Genomic DNA, 16,865 nt, shown 5'->3' on the forward strand with positions numbered 1-16,865 from the left:
GTGCGACCTCATCTGGAGTATTGTATTCATTTCTGGTCTCCTTATCTCAAGAAAGATATTGCAGCATTAGAAAAGTTTCAAAGAAGAGCAACCAAGATGAAAAAGGGGATGGAACTCCTCTCGTATGAGGAAACACTAAAAAGGTTAGGGCTCTTCAGTTTAGAAAAGAGACGATTGAGGGAAGATATGATTGAAGTCTACAAAATCCTGAGTGGAGTAGAACGGGTACAAGTGGATTGATTTTTCACTCCGTCAGCAATTACAAAGACTAGGGAACACTCGATGAAGTTACAGGAAAATACTTTTAAAACAAATAGGAGGAAATATTTTTTCACTCACAGAATAGTTAAGCTCTAGGAGGCATTGCCAGAGGTTGTGGTAAGAGCGGATGGCATAGCTGGTTTTAAGAAAGGTTTGGATAATTTCCTGGAGGAAAAGTCCATAATCTACTATTGAGATAGACATGGGGAACTGCTTGCCCTGGATTGGTAGCATGGAATGTTGCTACTCTTTGGTTTTTTGCCAGTTACTAGTGATCTGGATTGGTTACCCAGTAAGGCTATTCTTATGTTCTTATGTTAGTGGTGCAACTGATGATAGAAACCAACACTATCCAAACCAAAAAGACCTCAATGACTTGATCAGAGATTTTGGTCTCACCAAGTTCAATGCTACGCTTTTGATATCTAGGGTCAAGCAGTGGAACTTATTGGATGAAAGTGTGCAAGTCACAGATCAGAGGAAACATCACCAAGTTTTTTCCACCTTTTTCACCCATCAAGATGGGTTCTGCTTCTGCCACAATATGACCAGTCTGAAGCAATTGGAATTGCCTGTAATCCAAAAGAGTGGCATCTCTTCATTGACAGCTCATCTAGGAGCATCAAAGCCATGCTACTCCATAACAAGTACCTGTCTCTTCCACTGGTTCACTCAGTGCACCTCAAAGAGGATTACAACAGCATCAACATCTTACTAGGCACTTTCAAGTATGATGAGTAAGGTTGGGAGGTCATTTGAGACTTCAAAATGGTGGTATTCCTAATGGGTCTGCAAGGTGATTTTACCAAGTTTCCCTGCTATCTCTGTCTTTGGAACAGCAGGGACACAAAGGCACACTAACAAAGGTGGGATTGGTCACAGCAGACCAAGTTCTCTGTGGGGAGAAACAACATCAAATGGGAATCACTGGTTGACCCCAGAAGGTGCTGATGCCACCACTGCACATCAAATTGGGCCTAATGAAACAATTTGTCAGAGCTCTAGATAAGGAGTCGGCAGCCTTCAAGTATCTTCAAAGACATTTTTCTTAATCTAGTGCAAATAATTTCCCAAGAAGCTAACTAGGAAGGAGAAAGTGGTTTGGAACAACTTTGACATGGTGGGTAATTCCTGGGTAATTACAAAGCCAAAAACTACATGGAGTTGGTTGAGATTCTGGAGAAGAATTACAGTAAAATGGGCTGTAGGATGTCTCTCAAAGTCCATGTCCTTGATGCTTATATCTTGAGACATTCAAGGAAAATATGTTAACATACTCAGAGGAGCATGATGAACACTTCCACCAGGAAATACTTCAAAATGCCACTATCAACGGTAACATGATGGGAGACTACATCAGGGAGCTGATTCATGAAATTGAAGTATTGTAGACCAATTACTGTTTTATTGCCATTCTTATTGATCCTTCTTCATGGTGATGCTTTTCTCAAGATGTTTACAAGATGAAAAGCCTTGTATTATATGTTCCGTTTGTATCTGCTTATTGAGTATGTTAGAACTAGCTCACTGTAACATACAAGCTCATTTGTAAGTTCCATGGTCCCATGAGAGGAATTTTAAGGCACACACATGGGGTTCCTTTTATAAAGGTGTGTTAGGGCCTTAACGCGCAGAATAGCATGCGCTAAACTGCAGCGCGTGCTAGCCGCTGCTGCCTCCTCGTGAGCAGGCGGTAGTTTTTCAGGTAACGCGTGCTAAAAACGCTAGCGCACCTTTGTAAAAGGAGCCCTTGATTTTCCCAGTAGTCTAGAGTTTCCCTGGGCTACTAGAAACCCCTTTCTGTAGAGAATCTTAACCTTGGGAAGCAGGAGTGTCATATGCAACTAAGGTGATTGCTAGGTCTGAGTTAAAAGCTTAAATGATAAGAATAGCCTTACTGGGTCAGACCAAAGGTCCATCAAGCCCAGTAGCCTGTTTTCATGATAGCCAAGCTAGGTTCCTAATACCTGGCCAAAACCAAAATAATTGCAACATTCAATCTAGGGCTAGCAATGGCTTGCCCCGTGTCTTTCTCAATAACAGATACTTGAAGCTGAATATCTCTTACCTTCTCTACAGACATTTAAATAGAGCACATTATTTTTAAAAAGTCAAATACAATATCTGGGGGGGAAAAAACCCAAGCTTTTGCAAAATGATTCATAAGGTTTAGAAAATGAATACAATTCAAGATATCAAGAAAAAGACAAAAATCATCACTATACTCTTCTTGAAAATCACAAAAACAAATGCATCATAGTAACATAGTAACATAGTAGATGACGGCAGATAAAGACCCGAATGGTCCATCCAGTCTGCCCAACCTGATTCAATTTAAATTTTTTTTTTTTTTTCTTCTTAGCTATTTCTGGGCGAGAATCCAAAGCTTTACTCGGTACTGTGCTTGGGTTCCAACTGCCAAAATCTCTGTTAAGACTTACTCCAGTCCATCTACACCCTCCCAGCCATTGAAGCCCTCCCCTGCCCATCCTCCTCCAAACGGCCATGCACAGACACAGACCGTACAAGTCTGCCCAGTAACTGGCCTAGTTCAATCTTTAATATTATTTTCTGATTCTAAATCTTCTGTGTTCATCCCATGCTTCTTTGAACTCAGTCACAGTTTTACTCTCCACCACCTCTCTCGGGAGCGCATTCCAGGCATCCACCACCCTCTCCGTAAAGTAGAATTTCCTAACATTGCCCCTGAATCTACCACCCCTCAACCTCAAATTATGTCCTCTGGTTTTACCATTTTCCTTTCTCTGGAAAAGATTTTGTTCTACGTTAATACCCTTCAAGTATTTGAACGTCTGAATCATATCTCCCCTGTCTCTCCTTTCCTCTAGGGTATACATATTCAGGGCTTCCAGTCTCTCCTCATACGTCTTCTGGCGCAAGCCTCCTATCATTTTCGTCACCCTCCTCTGGACCGCCTCAAGTCTTCTTACGTCTTTCGCCAGATACAGTCTCCAAAACTGAACACAATACTCCAAGTGGGGCCTCACCAATGACCTGTACAGGGGCATCAACACCTTCTTCCTTCTACTGACTACGCCTCTCTTTATACAGCCCAGAATCCTTCTGGCAGCAGCCACTGCCTTGTCACACTGTTTTTTCGCCTTTAGATCTTCGGACACTATCACCCCAAGGTCCCTCTCCCCGTCCGTGCATATCAGCTTCTCTCCTCCCAGCATATACGGTTCCTTCCTATTATTAATCCCCAAATGCATTACTCTGCATTTCTTTGCATTGAATTTTAGTTGCCAGGCATTAGACCATTCCTCTAACTTTTGCAGATCCTTTTTCATATTTTCCACTCCCTCTTCGGTGTCTACTCTGTTACAAATCTTGGTATCATCTGCAAAAAGGCACACTTTTCCTTCTAACCCTTCAGCAATGTCACTTACATACATATTGAACAGGATTGGCCCCAGCACCGAACCCTGAGGGACAAAGGGAGACTGTTAGCTAATGGATTTCTAAAGAGCCTAACAAAGTTTTGTATTATTATTAGTGAAGTCATCTATCATATCACCCCTTTACTGTCTCTTCCCCAAGCTGAAGAACCCTGGCTACTTTAGCCTTTCCTCATAGGGAAGTCGTCCCATCCTTTTTATCATTTTTGTCACCCTTTTCTTGTACCTTTTCTAGTTTTACTATATCTTTTTGAGATACAGCGACCAGAACTGCACACAGTACCATAGAGCTGTACCATAGAGCGATACAAGGGTATTATAACATTTTCATCTTTGTTTTCCATGCCGTTTCTGATAATTTCTAACATTCTATTTGCTTTCTTAGCCACCACCACACATTGAGCTGAAGATTTCAATGTATCCTCAACAATAACACCTAGATCCATTTCCTGAGCAGTGACTCCTAACACAGAACCCAGCATCACATAGCTATAAGTTCGGGATCCTCTTTCCCATGTGCATTACTGTGAACTTGCTCACATTAAATGTCATCTGCCATTTTGATGCCCAGTCTTTCAGTCTTACAAGATCCTCTTGCAATTTTTCAAAATCCTCTTAAGATTGAACAACTTTGTGTCATCAGCAAATTTACCCCCTCTTTAATGAACGCATGGTGTGGGTTTTAGCGCTGGCAGTGTTGGTAACTGCTCTGACGCTTATAGAAGTCAAGTTCAAGTTCAAGTTTATTAGTTTTAATATACCGACTATCGAAGGACACCTGGCCGGTTTACAATGTTAAAAAAAAAATAAAATGTTAAAATTAAATTATTATGAGGGGAGGGGAATTGTGAACATTAAATGGACAAATTACAAGTACAAACGTGAGCTTGAGGGTGAAGGGAGAAGGGAAAGTTAATAATTACATCATTAAAAAACAAATTAAAAGGAGAGGAAGAGAGGGGGAGGATATAACATCAGGAAAGGGGATCGCTTCTTAAAAGCGGTTCGTGTTTAGTTTGCTAGCTGTTGGAGAGGAAATATTTAAATGCTATGGTATGCGTCTTTGAATAAGAATGTTTTTAGTTTAATCCTGAATTTGTCGAGTGAATTTTTCAAGGAGGAGTTGAGGAGCTACAATGGAGAAGTTAGTTTTCCTAGTGTAATAGAATTCTTTGATGGAAGGTATGGTCAGTAGATTCCGATCTAAGAGTCCGGGAAGGGCAAGAAGGAATGACAAGTTTATCGGAGCAGTTACCGCTAAAACCCGAGCTATGTGTTTGTAAAAGAGGGGTTAATTATCGCACTATTTTTTCCCATCTCTAGATCATTGATAAATATATTAAAAAGCAGAACACAAGACAAGTTAAACATGCACTCTGCTTTCTCCTTTCACTGAAAGTTTTTCATAGAAGTTTTACTTTGTTAAAGTGCAAGTGAATTTCACACAAGGATATTTAGTTGAAGTCTCAAGGTATTAATTACTCAGCACTTGGTAATCAAAATTGTGCCATCTTCTCACAACACTCTAATACAGATGCTGAAATTCACACTTCTATATGTGATTCCACGATTTCCCAATTTCAAGCTCATTATTTAAAAATCTATATATAGTCAATTCTACACATATTGCAGATAAGCATCACAGTGCAGTGTTTCAAGACAATTTTCCCTACAGTTCATTTACATAAAGTAGATCGTTCCAAATCTAATAGATGCTGGCGCTGTCATCTCAAACCTGGGACGTTGGATCATTTGTTATACTATTGTCCCTTGATACTGAAATTTTAGAGATCTATTTGGGATCGAGTTAATAATTTATTGGAGAATCCAGTGGCACTATCATATGATACCATTTTATTTGGTACATTTGTGAGAGCGAAGAGTCAACTATCTGTGAAAAGTAACAAACTTCTCTTTATAATGACAGAGGTTGCCATGCAGCTTATTTTAAAAAATTGGAACAATTGGGATAGACTAAATTACACATTCTGGTGGGAATCCCTTTGTTATATTTTTAAAATGGAGCGGTTTATGGCCGTTCAGCAGGGAAATTACAAGAAATTTATGGATGTTTGGGAACCGTTAACTAAATACTGTAAGGATTGATCTCTTTAGATGTTCCTTTAAACATACACATCCAGGGTGGGGGAGGGGGGTATGTTTTGGAGTTGGTTTAAATATTATGTATTGATTGTTCTTGAAGGTATTTATTTATTGTTTAATAGTTGGAAGGATGGGGGAAATAATTTTCCTTTTTATAAATTATTGTAAGTTTAATGTGCTTTAATTTTAATATTATATGTAAGAGTATTAATTATTGTGCACATCTGTAGTTTAAAAATTGAACAAAGAATTAAAAAAAAATAATTTTCTCTACATCATCCAATATTTTTTGTTTTCAGTAATATACAGAAAATTAGTGATCAGATGCCTACAAAACCCAATTAATGGCACATTAGAGATGCTCACAAGTACAAATGATTAATATCTCAACTAGGACTTAGCAATTTTACATTGACCATTCTTAATTTATGACATATGACAACAGACTCATAAGGTTTGCCTTATTCTGCTCATGACAGAAGGAGAAAGAAAGCAAATAATTCACTTACAAAATTCAATTACAAAAACACAGTAATGAAACATATTTTACAACTATCAAAAAGTTGCAGAATCTTGCACTGTAAGCATTTTAAAATCAAGCTTAATGACATGAATACCTACAGCCAAAGAAAGGGGAGGGAACACAGAAATATTCAAAACTCCCAAATGCATATGTGGTCCAGATTTTCTGAGCATACAGAAAGTTCAATTTCAACTTAATGTATAGCTCACCTTTCCTAAAATAGTTCACCGTGGGATGCCATAAATTAAACTCATATGAAATGTAAAATAGCACAGAACTGAATCAATTATTCAACACAAGAATTCTATCATCCTATCAATGATTCAATGCAATTCTAGACCAAGCAGTCATGAATGAGGCTGGAAGGAGGTAGATTCAGAAGTAAGGAACACTGTTCCAGAAAGGGTTCTGGGCACATGGGACAGAACTCCTTATAGAAAGTAATTTTAAAAAAAAAAAAGTAAAATTCATAAAGGTATAGGGACAAGCTTAGACAATCCATAGTTACCTGAAAGCAAGGGCAAAGTCAAAACCAATCAATAGGGACTGTGGTACAGCAAAATGGGTTGTCTATCTGTCTGTCTATCTGATGGCAATTTATATTTCCTTCTTTTTGAAAGCCTAAAAGTAACTTGTCATTGCTTGAAATATATTCTGTGAAAACCGTACAGCTGTAAAAATAAGAGGAACATATTCAAACAAATAGCTAAATACGACATTTCATTACACACCTAATCATCTTATATATAAACTGATACATTGGGATCAAGGTTTGTTAATTTTCAACCCAGGGCAGCAACACGTGTACCTGCTCCAGGCGACACTTGAGCTCCGTCCCTTCCATTTGCCAGGCAGCTTTCTCTGTGGCGTACTGCTGCCGGAGGCCAAAATGATCCTGTTCTTCGTCTCGCAGCTCTGATCTGAAATCATCCAACAGACCCTTCAGGGAATCCAAAAGCCGCCGGTTCTCACTTGCCTTCAAGAACAAAGAGACTCTCTTAGGACAAATCTCATGCCATAATCCTTTCTACTTTTTTTTTTTTTTGGAACATGTTTTCACATATTACAAGGAATATTTCTAGTTAGGAAAGGAGTTCAAAGTTTGCAGGTTTAATACCCTGCAAAAGGTATACAACAGGTGTTTTGAATTTTCTACTAGTGAAAAATACTGTATAATGTACATGTAGAGTAAGAATAAATTAAAAGCACTATCTCTTTAGCTATGTTATTTAGTAAAACGTTTAATGGTCCCTGGACAAATCTATGGGCTCCTTTTACTAAGCTGCGTTAGGGCTTTAACGTGTGGAATAGCACGCACTACATTGCCGTGTGCGCTAGACCTTAAATGCCAGCATTGGCGTGATAATTTCCTGTGTGCGCTAAAAACGCTAGTACACCTGAGTTAAAGGAGCCCTATGATTCTCCACTGTGTGTCAGGAGGTACAGTACAGATGAGAAGCAGTCTCTTGAGAACGAAATTACGCTCTATTCTGCAGGTACAAAAGGTTTCAACAATTCTTGACGAATGAGGTGCTCAATGCTACTTAAGCCTGGCTGTTTACATGCTTGTTTGCTATAGCACTCACTGAAAATGAGCACAAATGTTTCATAGCAACCACCACATTATTCTATCATTGAAAGGGCTTTACAGAAAAAAAAAAAAAAAAGAAAGAGGTAAAATACTGGAGAACAGAACCATTTGCAATACAAATGCTAGCAAGATGGTTGCTCATAATTGTTCTAAACACTTTACAATTTGTCATTGCTTCAAATCTTGCAACCTTTTTTTTAAACACTAAAATAAAACCAGAAACAAGGAAATGATCACATTATGCCACATATGTTCTAGAAGGACCAGGAAATCAATCAAGTTCTAGTTTTGTTATTTTTAATAAACCGACCATCGACAAGTATCTAGCCGGTTTACAATGCTAAAAATAAAAAGTTAAAATAATAATTCTAGGTGGGGGAAGAGTGAACATTAAACGACAATTTACAAATACAAACATGAGCTTGAGGGAAGAAAGGGGAAGCGGGGGATCAATAATTACATCATTAAAAACAAAATTAAAAGATAGGGAGGAGGGGGGTATACCATTAGGAACAGGGATCGCTTCTTAAAAGCGATTGAGATAAATTTTGCAAGCTGTTAGAGAGGAAGTATTTAAAGGCTGTGGTATGCGTCTTGAAATAATGTCATCTAATTTTTGACTGAATCAAACTGTGTAAATGAAGGCTTTTCTGAAAACATTCTTTACAACCACACTCAAAGCTGTTTACATACAGGTACTTCACGCATTTTCCCTATATGCCCCTTTGGGCTCACAATCTATCTAAAGTACCTGGGGCAGTGGAAAATTAAGGGCTCCTTTTACGAAGGTACGCTAGGGGCTTAACGCACGAAATAGCGTGCGCTAAATTGCCGCGCGCACTAGCCGCTATCGCCTCCTTTTGAGAGGGCGGTAGATTTTTGGTTAGCGTGCGCTAATCCGGTGCATGCAATAAAAACACTAGCGTACCTTAGTAAAAGGAGCCCTATATGACTTGCCCATGGTCTCAGGGAGCAGTGCGGGGTTTGAACCTACAACCTTAAGACAAAGAAAGCTTGAAGCAGGAGTTTCTTTTCATTTTAATTTTCCTGTTTTTGAAGTCTAACGTGGGTTTGCCTTCAAGTGCTCCTGTTGAAAAGCTTCACAGCATGGGGAGACAAATTTTGACTCCAAGTAGATGCAGACTGACAGATGAATATTATGAAATGCAATTGTTGCTTTGTTGCAATAGGAAACTGTTTAGTTACAACATAAGCAGGTAATGATGTGCTTTATGACTGATTGTATTGAATGGAGCTGAATTTGCTAAGAAGAATGACATAATTTTGAAGTTAGCAAGGCGAGAAGTTATTTTAAGCACAATTGCTAGAATTTATTTTATGCATTGTTGAAACAATTATTTATATTCAACAATTATAAAAGAACTGAAGGCAATTTTTTTTACTTTGCACAAAAGATTAAATTTTTTTTACTTATAATTGTAATATATTACCAGTTTAGTTTCTACAAGGAAAAGTAACTGTTATATATGGATGATAGACTGGATGTGCCATCTGGCCTGATTTTCTGTTTCTATATTATTATTTTTTTAAGTTCAACAATTTTATTGAATTTTAAGAATAAAAAAGCAGAAAGCAATACATATTCTTGTATCCATGTTATACAATCATCCCTCCAAACATAGAAGAATGCAAAACAAGACAACACTGTGCAGATGTTAACATGAGGTTTATGTAATCCAGCATATAAGGAATTGTAACAATCTAAATCCTCTTCTCATAGGTAAGAACATGGTTGGCAGAGTTGACGTAGGCAAGAAAAAGCTGGATCCAAAATTACCTCCAAACTATATACTTCATCTCCATCATAAGCAATCTTAAGAGGTTAAATTCCTTTTTCTCTAAATACCTACCTACACATCACTCTTGATTCTGATGGATACACTTTCAATTTCTTATTAGTTAACCGGAACCCTCATTTTCTCCAAATAGAAATTAAGACAATCTATAAATTCTATATGATTGACACCCATACTCATAACTAACTGGACACCACCAGCAAATATATAATATTTAACCCCTTACTTTTCAATGGCCAGAGACGCTAAATAGCCATCAAAGAGCATAGAGCCCCAGGGTAACCCATAGGCAATATCTCTACTTTTTGAAGTACAGTAAATCCAAGTTCTTAACCACAAATGATCTTCCAATCAAAAGATACAAGCCTTTTGTACACTATTCCTTGAATATTGTAAATTGTGCAGGCAAGCACAATAAAATCTTATGATGCAGAGTATTCAAGTTTCAAGTTTATTAGGTGACTTGATTAATCGCTTAATCAAACATTCTAAGCGATGTACACTATAAAATTTACAATTATTAGAAAACAATACAATACGTACAAATACTTAAATAATGGTAAATTGCTCTTAATTTTAACATTACTAAACATAGGGTAAGTAGGGATGAAATACAATTCATAAAGTAAAGAAGAAACATTGAGGGAAAATACAAAAGGGAAATAGGTAACACAGGTATAACAAAGTAAAATATAATACTCCAATAATAAAATTATATTGTAAAGGCATCTTTAAAAAGGAAGGTTTTTAACTCGGTTTTAAATTTTCCAAACTCTTTCTCCTCCCGTAAAAAAATAGGGAGGGCGTTCCAAGTCTGCGGTGCTGTACATGAAAAAATAAATTGTCTCCTCGTATTAATAATTTTTAATGAAGGAATAGATAGCAGATTTTGTTCGCTAGATCGTAGAGTTCTCTTTGCAGAATATGGAATAAGTAACTTAAATAAAAATGCAGGGGTCTTATTGTTTAGAGTTTTAAAAATAATTATACATAACTTATAAGTGATTCTATGAATAACAGGAAGCCAATGAGCCTTTTTGAGGAGAGGTGTTACATGATCAAATTTTTTAGACTTAGTTATTAATTTTATAGCTGTATTTTGTATAATTTGTAGTCGATATAGTATAATTGTATAATTTGTAGAGATATATTAAATTCCCCTTCCCCAGCTTCTGTGCATCTTAAAATAGTTGATAAGCAAACAATCACATGATTCTGGTTAGGGTTACAGACGTCCGGATTTCCCAGGACAAGGCCTCCTTTTCGAGGACATGTCCGGGGGTCCAGATGGCTTTTCAAAACCCAGCATCATCATTGTGTCACACCAGCGCATGCGCAGATGCCCTCCTGACAAGTGAACGGGTTGAGGGGGGCAGGGCCATGGGTCTGGATTTTCGTTTCAGAAAATCTGGTAACCCTAATTCTGGTAAAAGTCTGACTGGGTAGGATGTAATATAGATTTTTACATGCAAATAGGAATTCATTTTTTGTATTCATTTTCCACAAAAATCTGTACAAATCCAATAATGAATCCAAGAAATTAACAAAAAAAAAATTGGATTAGATTAATTACTTTATATATTGCTTATCACAATGTAATTATATGGTTTACAAAAAATATTAAAATACAACTATAGCTAAGTATTTCAACTACAAAAATCTAAAGACAGAAAATCTATTTCAAAATTCTTACATCTTCAAAACAATAACAAAAAATTTTCTCACGAATGTCAAAATCAAGAAGAAAAGGAAACAATAAACAACCATGTCTTTAATGCTTTATAAAAAACCCAAATAGCTTGTTATACTACTAATAGCAGCTAGTAGTGTGCTCCACAGTGAGGGACCTAAATAAGAAAAGGCTCACCATCTAGCTGAAGTCCATCTAACCATTTAGGACGTAGGAAGCTTTAGTAAACATTGTTGAGAAGAACGCAAAAAGAAGCATTGTTGATCTGGCCTAACAAGTACACTTGAAAGGTAGTAACATAGTAAATGACAGCAGATAAAAAACAAAATAGTCCCATCTAGTCTACCCAACCATACATGCTCCATAAATTAATAATTTAATTTAAATGGTCCTTTTTCTTAGATATTTCTGGGCCAGAAACCTAGAGCCCTGCCTGGTAGTGTGCTTAGGTTCTATCTACTGGAGTCTCCGTCAAAACTCACTCCAGCCCTTCTTAACAATCCCAGCCATCGAAGCCAGTCCTCAACTGGATGTCTATACGCGACACAGACTGTGCAAGTCTGCCCAGTACTAGCCTTAGTTCCTTCAATATAAACCCATTATTTTCTGATTAGAGATCTTCTGTGTTCATCTCATGCTTGTTTTAACTCTGTCACCATTTTCCTCTCCGTCAAACAAAAAAAGGCAAGGGTGGTATCTTTTCAACCGGTAATAAAGTCTTTATTTAAACAATTAAAAAGTCCCAACGAGGATCCTTGTTTCGTCATGTAAAAACGCCTTCCTCACGGGACACTCGGGCAGTCGAGTAGCAAGTCTGCCCAGTACTAGTCTTAGTTCCTTCAATATAAACCCATTATTTTCTGATTAGAGATCTTCTGTGTTCATCCCATGCTTGTTTGGACTCTTGTCACCGTTTTCCTCTCCACCACCTCCCTTGGGACAGCATTCCATGCATCAACCACCCTCTCCATAAAGAAGAATTTCCTAACATGACTCTTGAGTCTACCACCTCTCAACCTCAAATTATGCCCTCTGGTTTTACCATTTCCCTTTCTCTGGTATATTTAAATGAAATATGTGAATATGTGGGAATAGCACCTTTTGATCACCTGTCGCCTTCTGTTTAAATTGGCATTCCTTTCCTTCTTTTATGTTTTTAGTTTGTAAACTGCATAGTTCTGCATAACAGTTTTGTAGAGATATAGTAAGTAAATAAATGAAATGAAAAGCCTTGAAGACCAGACACAAAACCTTGAATACGAGGGGGTGCTGAAGAGCTTTCAGTCCAACCAACCAACTTCCTAAATTCTGAGTGTTATTTTGCCACTGTAGCTGAAAAGAGTCTGCCAAAACTCACCAGCACTGAAAGTGATGACTACTACCACGAAAGTTAAGTGTTGCCGCTATTATTTAATCTCATGCACGTTCAGTTATGATATTTTATATCATGGAAATAGAGAAATATCTGGTGTTTGAGTTGAGATATTTTGATGTGGGTGTACTTCTTGATGTGAAGCTTAAGGCAAGATTCAAGTTTTAATAGTTGGTGATCATTTTCTGTGTTATAAGGCAGTGGTCTCAAACTCAAACCCTTTGCGGGGCCACATTTTGGATTTGTAGGTACTTGGAGGGCCGCAGAAAAAATAGTTAATGTCTTATTAAAGAAATGACAATTTTGCATGAGGTAAAACTCTTTGTAGTTTATAAAACTTTCCTTTAGGAAAGATATATAAACTATAAAGAGTTTTACCTCATGCAAAATTGTCATTTCTTTAATAAGACATTAACTATTTTTTCTGCGGCCCTCCAAGTACTCTATTTTTTTCTGCAGCACTCACATTTAAAGTTCAATATCTTTTCTTTCTCAAAACTGGCACATTTCAATCACTAAATTGAAAATAAAATCATTTTCCTACCTTCGTTTGGTAATTTCATCAGTCTCTGGTTGCACTTTATTCTTCTGACTGTGCATCCAATACTTCTTCCCTTCTTTCAGCCTCCTGTATGCTTCCTCTCCTCCAGACCTCATTCCCTCCCCCAACCTTTTCTTTCTTTCTCTATGTCTGTCTTTCTCTGATTCCGTGCCCCATTTTTTGCTTTGTTTCTGGTTCCCTGTCCCCCCTCCTTTCTTTCTTTCTTCCTTCCTTCCTCCGTGCCCCATTTTTTGCTTTTTTTTCTGGCTCCCTGACCCACCCCACCTTCTTTCTTTCTTTCTTCCTTCCTTCCTGCCCTCCCCCATGCCACCGCCGCCGCAGAATAGGCTGCTGCCGCTATCGGGAACAGGCCGAGAACTCCCTGCTTCTCTTCTGCACGAGGCCGACCAACTCTCGCTGCTCGACGTCAATTTTAACGTCGGAAAGGACATTCCGGGCAGCCAGGCAGCGATTGGCTAGTCAGAACATCCTCTCGATGTCAGAATTGACGTCGGGCCGCGAGAGTTGGTTGGCCCTGCAGGGAAGAGAAGCAGGGAAATCAAAGAACACGATGCCAGCCTGATCCCCGATGGCAGCAGTGAGAAGGGAAGGGAAGCAGGTTGGGCACCACTTCTCTAGACGAGCCGCGAGCCACACTCTAGGGAGAACAGTGGACCGCCCCCCACCTTGGTACGCCACTGGAGCAGCAGCGTGTCTGGCCGGCTCGTTCGTTCAAAGCTGCGGGTGGCGGCTCCTTGCGAGATCCGTGCCTGCGTCTGAAGCCTCTCTGATGTTGTGACATCAGAGAGGCTTCCGATGCAGGAGTGAATAGCGCAAGGAGCCACGAACCCGCGGCTTTGAACGAACGAGCTGGCTGCTGCTCCAAAAGGAAGAGAATGATCGCCTCCAGACCGCGGGCCGCAAATAAAACCTGGAGAGCCACATGCGGCCCGTGGGCTGCGTGTTTGAGACCACTGATGTAAGGGTAGGTGGTGTGTATACATGATTAAAGCTATGGTCCCAGGATAGGGATCTAGACCTAATCCTAAATGGGCGACCTGCGAAGGAAGTGGAAGTAGTGGGACCATTGGGAAACAGCGATCACAATATGATCAAGTTCAAAGTTGAAGTAGGAATACCAAAGGGAAAGAGAACCATAGCGACAACTTTTAACTTCAAGAAAGGAAACTACAAAGCGATGAGAGTAATGGTAAGGAAGAAACTTAGGAACACCTCAAAGAAATGGCAGACTGTAGAGCATGCCTGGTCTTTATTCAAGGACACGGTGATCGAGGCGCAAAATCTACATATAGCAAGATTCAGAAAAGGGTGCAAAAAGAATCGAACAAAAGACCCGGCGTGGATAACCAAAGAAGTGAAGAAAGCGATAGGTGATAAGAAGAATTCATTCAGGAAATGGAAAAAGGGCAAAACTGAGGAGAACTAGAAAGAGCACAGGAAGTATCAAAAAGAATGTCACCATGTGGTTAGAAAAGCCAAAAGAGAATATGAAGAAAGGCTAGCCAAGGAAGCACAAAATTTCAAACTGTTCTTCAAATATGTTAAAGGGAAGCAGCTGGCTAGGGAGGAGGTGGGACCGCTGGATGACAGAGGCAGGAAGGGAGTGGTGAAGGAGGAGAAAGAAGTGGCAGAAAGACATGTTCTTTTCGTCTGTATTTACAAAATAGGAAACATCCAACATACCGGAACCTGAGCAAATCTTCAAAGGAGCCAAAACAGATAAACTAACATCCATGGAAGTAAGCCTTGAAGACGTAAGCAGGCAGTTAGAAAAATTAAAAACTGACAAATCACCGGGCCCGGACAGAATCCACCCAAGGGTTCTGAAATAACTAAAGGAGGAAATAGTGGAACTACTACAGCAAGTTTGCATTCTATCCCTGAAAACAGGCATGATCCCAGAGGATTGGAAGATAGCCAATGTTACGCCCATCTTTAAAAAGGGATCAAGAGGTGACCTCGGTTCCAGGGAAAATGGCAGAACCGCTGATAAGACAGCATCGATGAGCATTTTGAAAGAAATAAACTTCTAATCACAAGCCAACATGGCTTCTGCAAAGGGGGATTGTGCCTAACGAACTTACTGCACTTCTTCGAAGGAATTAACAAACGGATGGATAAAGGGCACCCCATAGACATCGTATATTTAGATTTCCAAAAAGCCTTTGACAAGGTACCCCATGAACGCCTACTTCGGAAACTGAAGAATCATGGGGTGGAAGGAGACGTACACAGATGGATCAGAAATTGGTTGGCAGGGAGGAAGCAGAGGGTAGGAGTGAAAGGCCACTACTCGGACTGGAGGAGGGTCACGAGTGGTGTTCGGTCCGCTGCTATTCAATATATTTATAAATGATATAGAAACAGGGACAAAGTGCGAAATAATAAAATTTGCAGATGACACCAAACTATTTAGTGCTGCTTGGACTAAAGAGGACTGTGAAGAATTACAAAGGGAACTGAACAAGCTAGGGTTATGGGTACTTGGGCGACGAGATGGCAGATGGAAGTTCAATGTAGAGAAATATAAAGTACTGCATGTGGGAAACAGAAACCCGAGGTACAGCTATACGATGGAAGGGATATTATTGACTGAGAGTACCCAAGAAAGGGACTTGGAGGTACTAGTGGACAGGACAATGAAGCCGTCAGCAGAGTGTGCGGCGGCCGCTAAGAGAGTGAATAGAATGCTAGGTATAATCAAGAAGGGTATTACAACCAGAACGAAAGAAGTTATCCTGCCATTGTATCGGGCGATGGTGCGTCTGCATCTGGAGTACTGCGTCCAATATTGGTCATTGTACCTTAAGAAGGATATGGCGATACTCGAGAGGGTTCAGAGGAGAGCGACACGTTTGATAAAAGGTATGGAAAAACCTTTCATACACTGAGAAACTGGAGAAACTGGGGCTCTTTTCCCTAGAGAAGAGGAGAATTAGAGGGGATATGATAGAGACTGACAAGATCATGAAGGGCATAGAGAAAGCGGAGAGGGACAGATTCTTCAAACTTTCAAAAACTACAAGAGTGAGAAGGCATTCAGAAAAGCTGAAAGGGGACAGATTCAAAACCAATGCTAGGAAGTTTTTGTTCACCCAGCGGGTGGTGGACACCTGGAATGGGCTTCCAGAAGGCGTGATAGGACAGAATATGGTATTACGGTTCAAGAAGGGATTGGACAATTTTCTGAAGGAAAAGGGGATAAAGGGGTATAGATAGAGGACTACTACACTGGTCCTGGACCTGTTGGGCCACTGTGCGAGTGGACTGCTGGGTATGGTGAACCTCTGGTCTGACCCAGCAGAGGTACTTCTTATGTTCTTAACATATAGGTTATAAGAGATCCTATGATCTGAGTTTTACTAGCCTTATGATATACACATCTACTAGAACTGATTAAATTAAGTGAGAGCTTTTGAATTTCAGTATACCATGTGTAATATTTGTGAATTATAGAAGTTGATTCTGTAGTCACATGAAGTGACGATTGATGTTGATAGCTAGTTATATAAAAAAAATCATTCATT

General features: G+C 39.2%; 1 protein-coding gene across 1 annotated transcript in view; it reads right to left on the reverse strand.

Annotated features, from left to right (window-relative positions):
- Positions 1-16,865, reverse strand: part of MTCL1 (microtubule crosslinking factor 1) — a 398,239-nt gene that overhangs the window by 62,437 nt on the left and 318,937 nt on the right. The window contains 1 exon segment of the mRNA XM_033934045.1: positions 7,115-7,282. Within this exon segment, the coding sequence (XP_033789936.1) occupies positions 7,115-7,282 (168 nt within the window).

The sequence above is a fragment of the Geotrypetes seraphini genome, chromosome 2 (assembly GCF_902459505.1).
Source record: "Geotrypetes seraphini chromosome 2, aGeoSer1.1, whole genome shotgun sequence".
Taxonomy (NCBI): Eukaryota; Metazoa; Chordata; class Amphibia; order Gymnophiona; family Dermophiidae; genus Geotrypetes; species Geotrypetes seraphini.